General features: G+C 34.5%; 1 protein-coding gene and 1 long non-coding RNA gene across 3 annotated transcripts in view; one reads left to right on the top strand and one right to left on the bottom strand.

Moving 5' to 3' along the window:
- Positions 1-7,492, top strand: part of SLC2A13 (solute carrier family 2 member 13) — a 332,293-nt gene extending 324,801 nt beyond the window's left edge. Inside the window, exon 10 of the mRNA XM_079139372.1 lies at positions 5,255-7,492. Coding sequence (XP_078995498.1) covers positions 5,255-5,481 — 227 coding nt within the window. The 3' untranslated portion in view covers positions 5,482-7,492. The remainder of the gene's footprint in view (positions 1-5,254) is intronic.
- Positions 1-13,709, bottom strand: part of LOC306660851 — a 198,244-nt gene extending 184,535 nt beyond the window's left edge. Inside the window, exons 1-3 of one of the 2 annotated variants that reach the window (XR_013763757.1) lie at positions 12,598-13,709; positions 10,872-11,105; positions 5,247-5,317 (exon numbers count right to left, since the gene is read on the bottom strand). This is a non-coding gene — a long non-coding RNA (uncharacterized lncRNA). Of the gene's footprint in view, positions 1-5,246; positions 5,318-10,871; positions 11,106-12,460; positions 12,572-12,597 lie in introns of those variants that run through there. The other variant, XR_013763758.1, reaches the window with a different exon arrangement.
- Between the last annotated feature and the right edge of the window lie 368 nt (positions 13,710-14,077).

The raw sequence follows: 14,077 nt of genomic DNA, 5'->3' as shown, positions 1-14,077 counted from the left end.
TTTATAAGTGCTAATAGGATCTAAAGGGTGAAATTCTCATCTCCCCATGAGTCTTGGTGGAGTATGTGGATGTCCACTCTTCCAGAAAACCTGCTCTGATTCTCTTCCCATCTCACCTCAGTCCATGCTGCAGGCACTTGTATAATCCCATGTTACTAGAATAGTTTTACTTGTCTTCTTCCTACCCTCTGACACTAATCCATAAATCCCTAGAGGGAAACTATATTCCTGGATCCTTCCAGGGCATCTTATTCACCAGACAAGCACTCAAAAGTGTTTGCCAAGTGAATAAATACATGAATGAATTTTGTAGATAAATGAATACAAGGAAACATAAAAATCTATTTCCCTTGTCTTCTGAACATATTAAATTGTTATCCGCTTTTAATTTATAGTATTTATCTAATCCTTTTATATTTTTAAAATTCTTCTCTTCCAATTGCTACTTAGAACATTTATAAATAATTATTTTCTTGGAAAGCAAATGCACTGGCATTTTAAACTGGATATATATTTAGAATATTCAGCTTTATCCCATTTGGCAATTAAAAATTTTTACATAAATTCATCATGAACTTATCTTCATGACATGATAAATATGAGCACAATATTTACTTCTATTTGCTGATTCTTGAGAATGTTTAAATATTTGAGGACCTAAATATCCTGAGAAAGCATTTTGTATAGAAACTTAGTCCATGTTTAAAAAAAAAAAAAAGTTTACGTGGGAATACTTTGGAAAGCAAAGCTGTTCCTGAATCTATACTTCCAAGAAAATATGAACAAAAGTGCAATTTAAATAGGGCATAAGCAGGCCTTTTTCAAAAATAGCCAGTTGGAAACTTTTTGCCTTGCATTAACCTTCTCTCATGTCAGCACACTTGTCTACTTGATCTGCAACTCTCCAACAGAGGGAAAATATTTCAGTTACAGATCATTTTTTCCCCTTATTTGTGTGACATTTTAATCTACATGTTATCAATTTAAGCTATGTGTATAATAACCATGATTTAATAAGTGTATGTCCTTTGTTAGTCAACTTTTTGTCCCTATCACAAATACCTGTGAAAAACAACTTAGAGGAAAAAGTATTTGTAGAAGTTTCAGTCCATGGTTGGCCAGCTCAATTGTTTTGGGCCTGAGGTGAGGCACAACATCATGATAGAAGGATTAGCAGAGGAAAGCTACTCACCTCATTGGTAGCTGAGAAGCAGAGAAAGAGAGGAAGGGGCCAGGGACAACAAATACATTCCAAGGCACACCACCAATAACCTACTTTCTCCAACCATACTCTACCTGACTACAGTTTCTACCACCTCCCAGTAGTCCATTGAAAGTATTAATCTATCATATGGACTAATCCACTGATGAGGTTAAAGCCCTTCTGATCCAGTCATTTCCTAAAAACCTTACCTCTGAACACTGCTGCATTAGGAACCAAGCATTCAACATATGACTTTCAAGGATCTTCAAGATCTAAACTATAACACACCCTAATGCTGTATTTCTCCAGGAATGTACGTACCTGCTCTCATTCTTTTAATTATTATTATTGTTTCACAAGGTCTGCCTTATAGTTCATTCAGTAATTTTTATTACTAAAAATTATCATTAAAATACCACCAGTGTACCATTTTATACATAACTTGTGTGGCTAACTGACATTCTTGAGGTACTAAAATTCAGTAAAACATGATCCTTGATTCAATTTGCATGACTATAGTTATGCATTTTTTTAAATTTCTCGTGGATATGGAAGGTCAGGTGCAGTGGTACACACCTGTAATCCCAGTGGCCAGTAGCTTAGGAGGCTGAGGCAGGAGGATCACAAGTTCAAAGCCAGCCTTAGCAACTTAGTGAGGCCCTAAGAAACTCAGTGAGACTTTGTCTCTAAATAAAATAGAAAAAGGGCTGGGAAAGCAGCTAAAAAAAAAAAAAAAAAAAAAAGCAATGTTGAGGTTCACTGGTATAATCATATACATACACAGGAAAGTTACATCAGATTCATTCCACTGTCTTTCCTTTTCCCATATTTCCTCCCTTCCCTTTATTCCCCTTTGTCTATTCCACTGAACTTCTCTTCTCCCTTACACACTTCTTATTGTGTGAGTTAGCTTCCACATATCAGAGAAAACATTTGACCTTTGTTTTGGGGGATTGGCTTTTTTCACTTAGCATGATAGTCTCCAGATCCATTCATTTACCAGAAATGTCATAAAGTCACTCTTCTTTATGACTGAGTAATACTCCATTGTATATACATACCACATGTTCTTTATCCATTCATCTATATAAATAATATAAATATTTTTTAAATCTGTAATTTAATATAGAACTTCAATAAGATTTCTTCTCTCAGAACAATGCTGAGTAATATCTGTACTGTTTTATAGTCCTATGATAAAGCTGTTACTTTGTTTTTTATTTTGATTCCAAGGAAAGAAAGTGAACAAGGAGTAGGCCTATTTACACTCTTCTGTAGTTTGACAACGGGTCTCAGCAGGGGAATTTGCACTTACTAGGCAGTGTGTGCATTTGCTTGCTTTGGATTCTTCAGATTTTTTTTCTTATATTTTGAAAGAATGTCCTTGACTTGCTTTGGCTTTGGAATTCTAGATTACAAGCAAGAATCTGTATTATCTTTAAGAATCTTACTAATGCATCTAACTGTTTTAAACTATAGGAGTTTAGAATGACAGATTCTGTTACTTCTAATTATGCCACTGTTCCAAAATTGTGAAAGATAATGAAAAAGAAAAAAAAATATTTTATAAAGCCAAACTGGGCTTGCTTTGTTATAGTCTAAAATGTTTCACCATCTGCACTTACATTTCTGTGTCATCATCATGATTACCATCCTTTTTTTGTCCCTCCTCACTAAAGATTCTATTTCTGTTCCTACCTCCAAATTTTTACTTATCTACTCTCAGAACACAGGACTTTGCTTTCTTTTAGAGTGGGATGGGAAAGTCAAACTGTCATATTCTCTAAAACCTAGGCTTGTCAATGTCACCATTTTCATGAAAACTTTCCCAATTAATCATTTGGTAGAATGTAATAATGTTGATAATCACATTTTTTTGGGCAACTAACATCCAAAATTCTAATGAGCATGTAACATTCCATTCTTTACCATTTGGCAAAGCAGGAACTATTTTCACCTTTACACAGATCAGGAAACCAAGTTCAAGAGAATTTTGAAAACTCTGCCAAGGAGTCAGCATTTAAGGGTCATTATAGGACTTTTAGAGCCAAATTCTCCACAGAGCCATAGAGCTAGACTTCTTTCACTGTGTCATTCATCCTATTATTTTCTGATTATTTCTCAGGTATAAGCCATAAAAAAAAAAAAAAAAAAAGTAGTAAGCTTGTAATTAGTGTTTAACAAGAACCAAACCAAAATGGAGACCGAGGGCTTGGGAGATAGCTCAGTCGGTAGAGTGCTTGCCTTGCAAACAGAAGGCCCTGGGTTTGATCCCCAGCACCACAGAAAAAAAAAAAAAAAAACAACAACAAAATGGAGACCGATAATTTGTAAACATAGTTTAATAGTCTAGCTCCTAAAAAAGTGTATGGCTCTGAGTACTTAACCTAACAAATAATATTTTGATTTAGTTAGCCCTTTCATGTTTTTTCTGGTATCTCATAATTTATCTCTGTTCCCCCTTCTATTTTTCTCACAGCTCCTCATTCTACATAGCAGATTCTTTAGGGTGGCCTATTCAGCAGCACTCCTCCACAGTCTCTTCAAATCTCGCCAAGACATATTTCTGTGGATATTTTCGAAATGACTATTAAGAAAGTAGTCTTAGTATGTCTTTCCCTTACTGTGCTATTGCATTACCAATATCAAAATGTGTTACTCAGCTCCTTAATTACTGTCATTATTCAGCTTAAAGCTATGTCTTTATGTTAGAATTCAACCTTTTTTTTTTCAGGTCTGCTATCCAGTGTATTCCACCTGGCAGCTAACAAGAGCACATTCATTCTTTAGACCCTCAAATGTGTTCAGGCACTGTCCTATTCACTGGGACCCCAAAGACAAGCAAACAATAGGCTCTGCCCTCAAGGAGACCACTTTTGCTACTAAAACAAAAGAGCAAGTCTCCCTCTCCAGTATCTCATAACCATTTCTCCTCTACCTGCTCCTGATTTGAACTGTAATATTTATAGACTCATAAAATGCCAGCACTTAAATAGGAGCTGTGAAACCATCTTATTTAATGAGGAAACTAAAGCACAGAGAAGAGGTTAAATGACTATCTAGAAGACAATGAGACCAGTCTTAAACCCAGATCTTCCCACTCCTAATCTGAAACCCATCTTGCTTTCACCATCCTATGTACAGAATAATCTGGTCTGAAGGCCTGAAATTGGCAAGGACTTTATTACAGTTGGTTGTTCTCCACCATCAAAGTTAAAATATAGGTTCTTAAATTAAGAATTCAATTACAAAGGAAAGGCCATCTCTGACCTCATGGAGCTTCTTACATTTACAATACGTCAGATGATGATAAGCGATATGAAAAAAAAAATGGAATATGGAGTCTAAGAGAAGGAACAAGGAGACCAGTTAGGAGACAATTGCAGCAGTGTAGATGAGAGAGAATGGCTCTTAAGCCACAGATATCTATGGATGTACTAAGAAATGGTAGTCTTTGGGTTATATTTTAAAGGTAGAGCCAACAGGATTTCCTACCAGATTGGATGTTGGGTGAGAGAATACAAAAAGTGAAGAATGACTTCCAGACTTGTGGCATGAGAAACTAGAAGAATGAAGTTGCCTGTGTGCTTTACTGAGGCATAATTCAGCAACATCTTTGTTGTACTTAGTTCTGGAAATCAACATAAGACCATAATTTCCCCCATCTCAAAGTGCCTCTAGTCTTAGTAGACAAGACTTAGATATATATGTGCACATAATTATAATACTTCTTGGTTTTTATGATATAATACTTGTCAGCAGAGTGCTATGGAAGCATATGGGAAAGAGTAATTCCCTCCAGTCAGGGACATGAGGAAAGGCTTCAAAGCAGAACTTACAGCTGAGCTTCGTCTATTATTATTATTGTTGAGTTTGGCATTAAATGTTACATTTATATTCATAGAGTCAGAACAACTTGAATAAACCAGGTTAGCGGTTTTTTGGTTCCATGCTTATACATGATTAACTAAGGGAGGAAAAATCAAAATTGAGTACTTTTCCGACTTAAGCCTACGTACATATATTCACAGTTATTATTTACCATTGCAGGAGCTTTCTTCCTCTATGCTGGATTTGCAGCTGTGGGACTTCTTTTCATCTATGGCTGTCTTCCTGAAACCAAGGGGAAAAAATTAGAGGAAATTGAATCACTCTTTGACAACAGGCTATGTACATGTGGCGCTTCAGATTCTGATGAAGGAAGATATATTGAATACATTCGGGTAAAGGGAAGTAACTATCATCTTTCTGATAATGATGCTTCTGATGTGGAATAGTTTCCAGTTGCTGATATATTTAGTTATTTAAACAAATGTGGGGGAGAACAGCAATTGGTGACCTCACTGCCCTGCTTTTAATCTGGTTCTTTCCACAGTCTCATCCTGAATGACTTCCTATTCTAGAATACTTGATTAGGAGATAAATGCAACCCTTTTGACTTTTTTTTTTTTAAACAAGCAAAAATTTTAGAAAAATTTACAGAGATTTTAATCTAATAATTCTTCAGAAAATGCATATAATTCCTTCCTGAGATAGTCTATAATGATACTGTACCCAGTGACTTCAGTGGCCCCTTTTTCCCTAAGACCATATATAATTATTAGTGGCAACAGAGTCAGTACTAATCTAGCCAAATTACCTAAGTACACTTTTGAAGAATTCTGTGAAATGGTTCAATGACGTTTTATGTCAAAATATGGCCTATTGACCCTAAATTTTCTTAAAAAGTAGTGGCTTATCTGTGATCAGCTGTTAGTAAAGTCTATTTAAGGTTTCATCAATAGATTCAAATGTGTGTCAGGAGGGCACAGCTGTCCTTATCTCTTTTGGATACCACATTTTGATTTCTCTCTCCAGATACTCAAAGTTCTTCAGAGACTGACTCTACACAGGATCTTTTGAGCATATCAAAAGCAGGCCTTTTTAAGGGTTATTTTCATACTTTTTTTTTGCATTAGTGATATTTGCACAGATAAGCTAGCAAGTTTTGATAAGTATATTTTATTGTCAAAGAGTGAAAGAAAAGATTTTTATAGATCCCTAATTCATTAATCACTTAAGAATGCAACTGTAAATGCAAATAGTGCCAGATCTTTAACTGTATTTCAGGGTCAGTTTTTGTTCGTGCCAAGCCCACATCTTCATTCATTGGTTCTGAATTCTACTCTTTTGTGCCTTCGTTAGTGTTATATAAATAGCTGCTAGTAGACTATTTTTCCCTTTCTTTTAATTCAACAGTAATTTCTGAGATGAGAGAGGAAGGAAATCAGTGGCAGAAATAGTCCTGCTGTTATTGATGTTGATTTAATTAAAATCATGAGACTTATTTTTTAACTTTTTATTAACTCTTCCTAAGGTAATTATCACATTTAATTATACTTGTCTCTTTTTTTTAACTCCATAAACTAGTTTTTATTTTGCACATCTTTTCACATTTTTCCTGACAATTTACCAAGAAAATACCAAGAGATATAGATTTTTCTCTGTGTTTTGTTTCTCTTATGCTTGGTTTGAATTTCCTTTTTGTCTAAAAATTGAGATTTTTCTATTGGAACAAATTAATGGTTCTAATATATCACATGTTAAAATGTTGAGTACTGCATTTCTACAATGTCTTTTCAAAGTGTTCATTAGTTTCTATGTTAATTGATCACTGAACTCTAAATTCTTACCCCTCTATCAAGAACTATTTAAGGGGATTGGGGTTGTGGCTCAGTGGTAGAGTGTTCCCCTAGCATGTGCAAGACCCTGGGTTTGATTCTCAGCACCACATATAAATAAATAAATTTTTTTTAAAAATTACTTGCTCACAAAATCACTTGCTGATTCCACTAAAAATATGAATGAATCTTCTGTGGCCAATTAGGAATGCCATAAGTTTTATTGCATTTTAATAGTACATCTAATAAGATACTATATCTTTTTTTTCTTTTTTTTTTCTTTTTTTCTTTTTTTTTTTTTTTTTTTGGTGCTGGGGATTGAATCCAGGGCCTTCTGCATGCAAGGCAGGCACTCTACCAACTGAGCTATATCCCCAGCCCAAGATACTATATCTTAAGTGAAAAGCTGGCTTTATTATAAATTCAGTCTCCAATTGCTATCACAATTTTTAAGCTGAGAATTTAGACAAGGAAGTTCATTCTCTAAGTCACCAGAAGTACTTAAGCAGTCACTTTGTGCCCTAAAAATCCTTCAACAACAAAATTTTCTCCATTTAGTCATTTCATATTATTTTTAAAAATGACATTTTAGAGAATAATCTTTCCTTGAATTAGGTGCTTTAACAATTGATTTTTCCCCAGAAAAGCAGATAATTTAGTAGGGAAACATATTATTTTATTGCTATAGAATAATAAAAATGTCTTATCTGATAAAGAGAAAATAAGCTATTATGTGATACAATCAATATTATGGGGAGAATATTTAGAACAGTAAAGTGCTTTCTTTAAAAATTTATTTTTCTGATTTGTTCAAATATTGCCTCAGTTCTTAACTGTATATATATAGCCTTAATTATAAACTTATACTCAGCTGGGCTGATGCATAGTAACTTTATTAAAGGAGCAACTGGACTCTTGTTCTTTCTTACCTTGGCCTGTTCTCCCTGAAAAGAAAATGATGTTTTCAACTTTATATACATAAATGCACATGATGCCAGGGAAAATCAGCCACAGTTCTCCTGTCCAATTCCCTTTAGCCCCTTCTTTAAAGGACTATTTGTTATTTATGTAATGATAATAATATTCCATATCTTGAAGTATGAGACAGAGAGATACAGTATAAGAATTATTTATAACTTTTTAAAAAAATAATAACTCCTTAAAAAGGAACCTTACTTACATAGTTAGGGCGTTTTACATATGGTGAACATTTATAGTACATTAAAATTAAAAGGTATGAATTTTGTGAGTTTTTTTAATATTATCACCTTTTAAGTTCTCAGTGCCTTTGGCTGCCACTATCAACTTGAAATCGTCCTATTTGAAATATATCAAATATATGTTTTGTAGGACAATTTACATAGTGTTATTTGACCTACTAAAACACAGATTAAGCATCATGGTTTAAATTGAAATTATAGTAATTTCCTCCTAATATGCTGCAAATTCAACCAGAGATATGTAATGTTTTAGGAAAATATAGTAAAGAAGGTCATAATCACTGCTGAGGCTAGGTGGATAGCTGATCTGCCCTAAGAATTAAGAAAAATATTTATTTTGTCCACATATAGGCTTGAATGTGATATCAAAAAGATGTTAATATCTTTCTTCAAGGTTAACATTCCTAGTAATTCAGATTATTGCACCTAACAGTCAATCATTTAAACATGATTGTTTTTAATATATAAATAAAAAATATTTCCATTTGTCCTTTTGTTCCCAGCCTGTGCATTAGTAAGTTCCCTCATAGAAAATGCTCTGAGAACACTACTAAAGTCTTTTCGTAATTTAATTTTACTGCCGAACCAGATTTTAGTACAGTCTAAATATTACTTTTTACATTATTCACTCTAAAATGAGAAATCAGTTCAAGCAAAGAATTTATAAATTTCTTACTATAACTTCAATATCTGTTAAACAAGAATGATCAAGAAAAACACAAGTTGGCAACTTGCCTTTTGATTTTGATTGAAATGTATTATAATCATAGATCCAGGGGTTAGGGGGATAGAATGATATTTTAGAAAATACTATCCATACATTATATTAAGATCTCACAATTTAATCACACTAATACAGCTCATTAATACTATAATACACTGGGGAGGTTGCAAGATTGTTGTGATTTGATTTTACTAGCACAATAATTAAGTAATTTTATTTTAAGTAATTTAATTTTTTTTCTAAATTATAGCACATTATGCTAAATAACTGACTTATTCAGTTGTGGTAAATTTTCAATTATAAATTCAAACCTTTTCACTTACTAGGAATAAAAGAATTAAACATAACCAGACTAGGAAAAGAGAATTCATAGTATATGTTTTATAGCAGACTATTAAATTATGGGTAAAATTTACAGCTAACATAGATGCTACCTATAAAAAAGATTCAAAATTGTTCTCTGGATTTATTTTCATGTCCTGTATTCTGTCATTTTCTACCAATCTTCTTAGCCTCATGTATAGTAATATTAAGCTAATTTGATGAAGTGGTTCAGATTGTAGCAGTATATAAATGTTGATACATTCATTTCTTCTAGGTGAGCAATATTGCTGCTATTGTCCAGAAATAGCAATCATTTAAAAATGCCAAACAGCTAACTAACTGCTACCAACTCTTTCTTGTATATCATCTCTCTTTAGAGAAGGAACTTTTTGTATGCCAAGTGTTGATGTTCAAAAGTACATGAAAAAGTATTTTATTCTCCTAACTTGCTTGTGAGTGTAAAACAACATAATTCCTATAAATCTTTTGTATGATAAAATAGTCTGTTGTACTTGAATAATTTACAGAATTTTAAATACCTTCATTTACAAGTAAGTCACATTTTTGTTTTAGACATTTAAGTTTATGTGTTTAATTTTGTCACATCAGTATAAATGAGAAAAAGAAATGGACTGTGCAGCTAACTAGTACTTAAAATTAAAACGGTATTTTGTGCAGCTTTAAGACTTTAGTAAATTTAACATTATTCCATCTCATTTAAAGATCAAAAATGGCCAAAGTAGAAATTTATGTTCTACATGTCAAATTGTTTCCTAGCAGCTTTTGGACTGTATCTCATATGATGTTATAGTATCTTTTATTTGTAATAAATGTTCAGATTTATCTTTAGAAGCTCTAATGTACATCTAGATTAAAAGAATTTTATGCTTTTAAAAATACGTGTATTTCAAACTGTATATTTTAATTTGAGTGCATGTTACATAGTGTTCCTTACATGTATTGGCAAATTCAATATATTTATTCTCACATGTGACATATGGAATATCAATGAAAAATTATGAATATGTATTATTTCCTTAAATCATCCTAACCTACGCTGTATCAAAAGTATTGTATATTTTATGGAGACTTAGTGATATACATGTATATGTTTTTTAAGTTATTTTATTGAAGTTCAATCTTTACATAAAATTAAAATCTTTTTTAAAAAATGTCAGTGCCACAACTGTAATGAAAATAATCCAATAAAAGTTAAAGTAATTCATTACTCATAATTCCCTTGTACTTTTTTCTATATTTCTCTTCCTTGGATTTTAGCATGCAGGTTACAATACTTAGAGCATCAACAAAGACATTCTACTTCTATATATTAATGCAGTCCTATCCATTATAATATTTCTTTTGATTACAGATAATTACCTTCAAAAATTATGTTTTGGTTGTCACTTTATAAAATATGCTGAATGGCCAGCTGACAGTTCCTTCTGGAATCTCTTTTGCTTTCTATTGCTATTTTGTCTTAATCATAGCTTTTATTAGCAAAGAAAGACATGCTTGATATGGTCAGTCTCCAGACTTTTCTCCATAGGTAAGTGTGTGTCACCCTGAGCCTGACTATAAAAATAATCCAAGGAGATCATCTCAAGACACTTGACATATAGTCATTCAGAGGTTTATATGGAGTTGCTTCTAACCAGAGAGTTTAATGTCAGTAGTCAAGAAAAAGTCCTACAGTCAAAATTACTCTTGCAAATCCCACACATAAATTGTCCACTTACTTGAACAATGGACACCTGAATAGGACATATCTATATTAGTGGTCAGAAAATCTTCCTTCAATTTTCCAGTTCTGTGGTGCACACACTATAATCCTTTTCTTCTTCTAAAGCTTAAATTCAGAACATTTTGGTGACTTGCCCAGGATCACACATTGGGAACCGATGCAAACTTCTCTTAGTGGCTACTCCAGCAATATTCCTCTGTAGATCATTTGGAACATCATCATGTCACCCCTAGGCAAACAGATTACAAAAACAGACATAATCGAATTCTTGCATCATAACTTAAATAGTAAGCAGAAAAATAAACAAATACCTCACTTCAACCTGAACTACAGAACAAATCCTAAAGACCCTTGATTTAGTGATCCTTTTCAAACATGATACAATAACATAGAACAACGTTTGAGAAGTTAGATTGAACTCAAATTGTCTATATTTCAATTCCAGCTATTCCATTTACTGCCTGGTAGCTTAAATTACTTAAGATGATCTTAGTTCATCTTTGCCTCACTTTCATTGTCTACAAAATGGAGATGAAGGTGGTATCTACTGCACAGTTGTAAGGGATCTGTCAATTACCCATATAAAGCACGTACAGCAGCAGCATATAGTAAGGGCTAGATAACTGCTGGCTCTTCTTACTTTCATTACCCATGTACCATCTCTGATATGGTACTAACATCATGATGTTCAAACCACAGGCCATTTGCTTACCAAGTCCCTTCCTGGGAAAAACTACTATAGGCTTGACATATGTCATCCCTGCTGACCAGAATTGTTTGAACTGATCTAGCCTAATTGTCCTCTTTCCTTTCACCTTGTTTCCATACACATCCCCCTCAAAGGCAATGCTAATGAAAAGCACAAGATTCCCATAGTCTTTGTAACAAGAAATATAAGGTATAAAGGAAGAAAAAGGAGACTATAACTTTAAACTGAAAACCATGTGCTAAAAGTTACTCATACCTTTTGTCCTCAAGTCAGTTTTGTTCCCAGGCCTGTCATTTGGAAATTTCTGAGAAATCTACAGACCTTAAAGTTATTGTAAATTCACTTACTTACAAAATTTTTCCTGTACACATACAAGCATATATTTTCAGAATAGAATAAACAAAGGAAGACGTTTTCACAAACCTATACTAATAGGGAATATTCTAAATGTTATCTATTGATCAGGTAATGGAGATAACATGCACCTAAAGATCCTGAGATCAGCCATAACAACAAAAACTGTCATGTGATCACCAGACTGATATCCTAAACACATTGCCATGACTGCTGCTCACAAAATTTCCTTTAAAAAAAGAGCCTGAGACCACAAAAGCATGTCTGGCTCAATCTTGAGATACTCTGTACTCTTCTCCCTTGAGTGCACATTCCTTGCTTTCTTGAATAAATTTGTGCTTCTATCTGATGTGCCTTGAAATTCTTTTCTGTGAGAATCACAGCCTCTGGAATAGGAGTCCCCTGTGTTTCTTCTTTGTTAGCAAAGCAATAATTTTTTTTTCCTTTTTCTCAAAAATGTGTCCTCCTTATTGGATTGGCAGTGGTGACAAGAACCAAGCTTTGGGCATCAAATTTGGTACCTCAGATGGGACCCAAGAGCAGCCTCTGCTCCAGCTTTCTTGGGCAGGCCTGGTTTTCCAAGGAACCTCAATTCCATGTTGATAATGCAAGGTGCTGGTGAACCTGTTGAGGAGAGTTAGAAGACAAGTGAGTTTACCTCAGATTGAACCAGAGGAGCTATTCCTGTGAGTAAAGGGAGGAACTGAGGGACCATTCCAGCAGCTGCCAAAGTTCCTTTTGCCATGGGGAACTTCCTCTTTCTCTCCCTGAATGGTACAGGTTGCTTCTACATGGTCCACTTTGAGAAAAAAAATGATTCAGGAAAGTCTCGACAACTTTGGCCATTTGGTAAGTCCCTCAGCATGCACGCCAAGACCTCTGATTCCATGCATCTGTTTGCTTTTCATGGGAATATCTGGTCCCTCTTTCAGGGGACATCAGTGGCACCATTAGTGTGGGAGTCATGGTTAAGTGGGACTTGAGAGCCTAGGGTTATTTACTCCTTCCTGATCTATTATGTGTTTGTTGGCCTTGGGTTTAGGAATTGTTGTCTATGTTCTTATTTTGTTTGTATCTGTTACTGCCTCTGTTAAGACATGGCTGATACTGCATAATCCTATAAGTAGTCTCTTGGAAAAGATCTTTGCTGGTCCATTTAAAGGTTCCTGTCTATCAGCTCTTCTGGGGCTCTTCTCTGGTTATCGCTGTTTCTTTTTTGTACAATCTTGCAATTGGAGTTGGTCTGTCAGAGGAAAAGTAAGTGGAAGACATTTGTACACACAGGTCTTTCTGTTTTAAAAGTTCCCATCTGTCAGCCCTGGTTTCAGTGATCATTTCTCATCTCTCATATTTTTTGTGGGGGGTTGTTTTGTTTTGTTTTTGTTTCTGTTACTGGCCCTTTAATACAAGGGCCATACTGGTTGATCTGTCTCTGAAGCAGACAGATCTTGGCCGAATGGGCTATCTATAGGTATAAGCTTGTCTAAAAGAAAGTTTACTGTAACACAATCTGGCTGTTGAATGGTTTTTCTGGCTTATTATACAATTTTGACATTGAAGTTCATCTGTCAGAGGTAAAGGATATGAAAGAGTTTCTGTATGTAGAAGCATTTATGCAGCTGCAATGATAAGGGGTCTGAACCATCAGGAACTAAGTTGAAGGTGCCAAAAGGCACTGCCTCTGGTGTGCAAGGATAGCAGGACACCAGAAGAGGTGGGTTAAAAATTTTAAATCTTTTAAACCCAGTGCTGGCACTCCCAGCACTGTTTCTTAACCTGGTCCCAGGCAGCCGCAGATCATCTCACTGTGGTCAAGGACACTAGTCCTAAAGTGGAAAGAAAAAAAATCTCCCAGAAAAGCTTCCTAGGCTGTAGAGGAATGGCCAAAGAGAACCTGGCCTCTACCCTGTCTCCTAGCCCCTTTTGCCCATGGAAGGTGGAGACTGCTGGCCACAAAGAATGTGGCAGTAGGTTTCAGCACTGTTTATGGACTGTGGACAAGAATGATCTCCCCTTTTAAGATCTGACAGGACACTCCATTGGGCCAGGAGATATCCATCACTAGGGCAAACAATTCTTGATATAACAGTATCCCATCAAACTAAATACATGGAGAGACTGGTAGGGTAAACAGCTAC

Source organism: Sciurus vulgaris, assembly GCF_902686455.1.
Source record: "Sciurus vulgaris genome assembly, chromosome: 5".
Lineage (NCBI taxonomy): Eukaryota > Metazoa > Chordata > Mammalia > Rodentia > Sciuridae > Sciurus > Sciurus vulgaris.
Note: the sequence above shows the minus strand (reverse complement) of the source record. Positions and strands in the feature narration are given on the sequence as shown.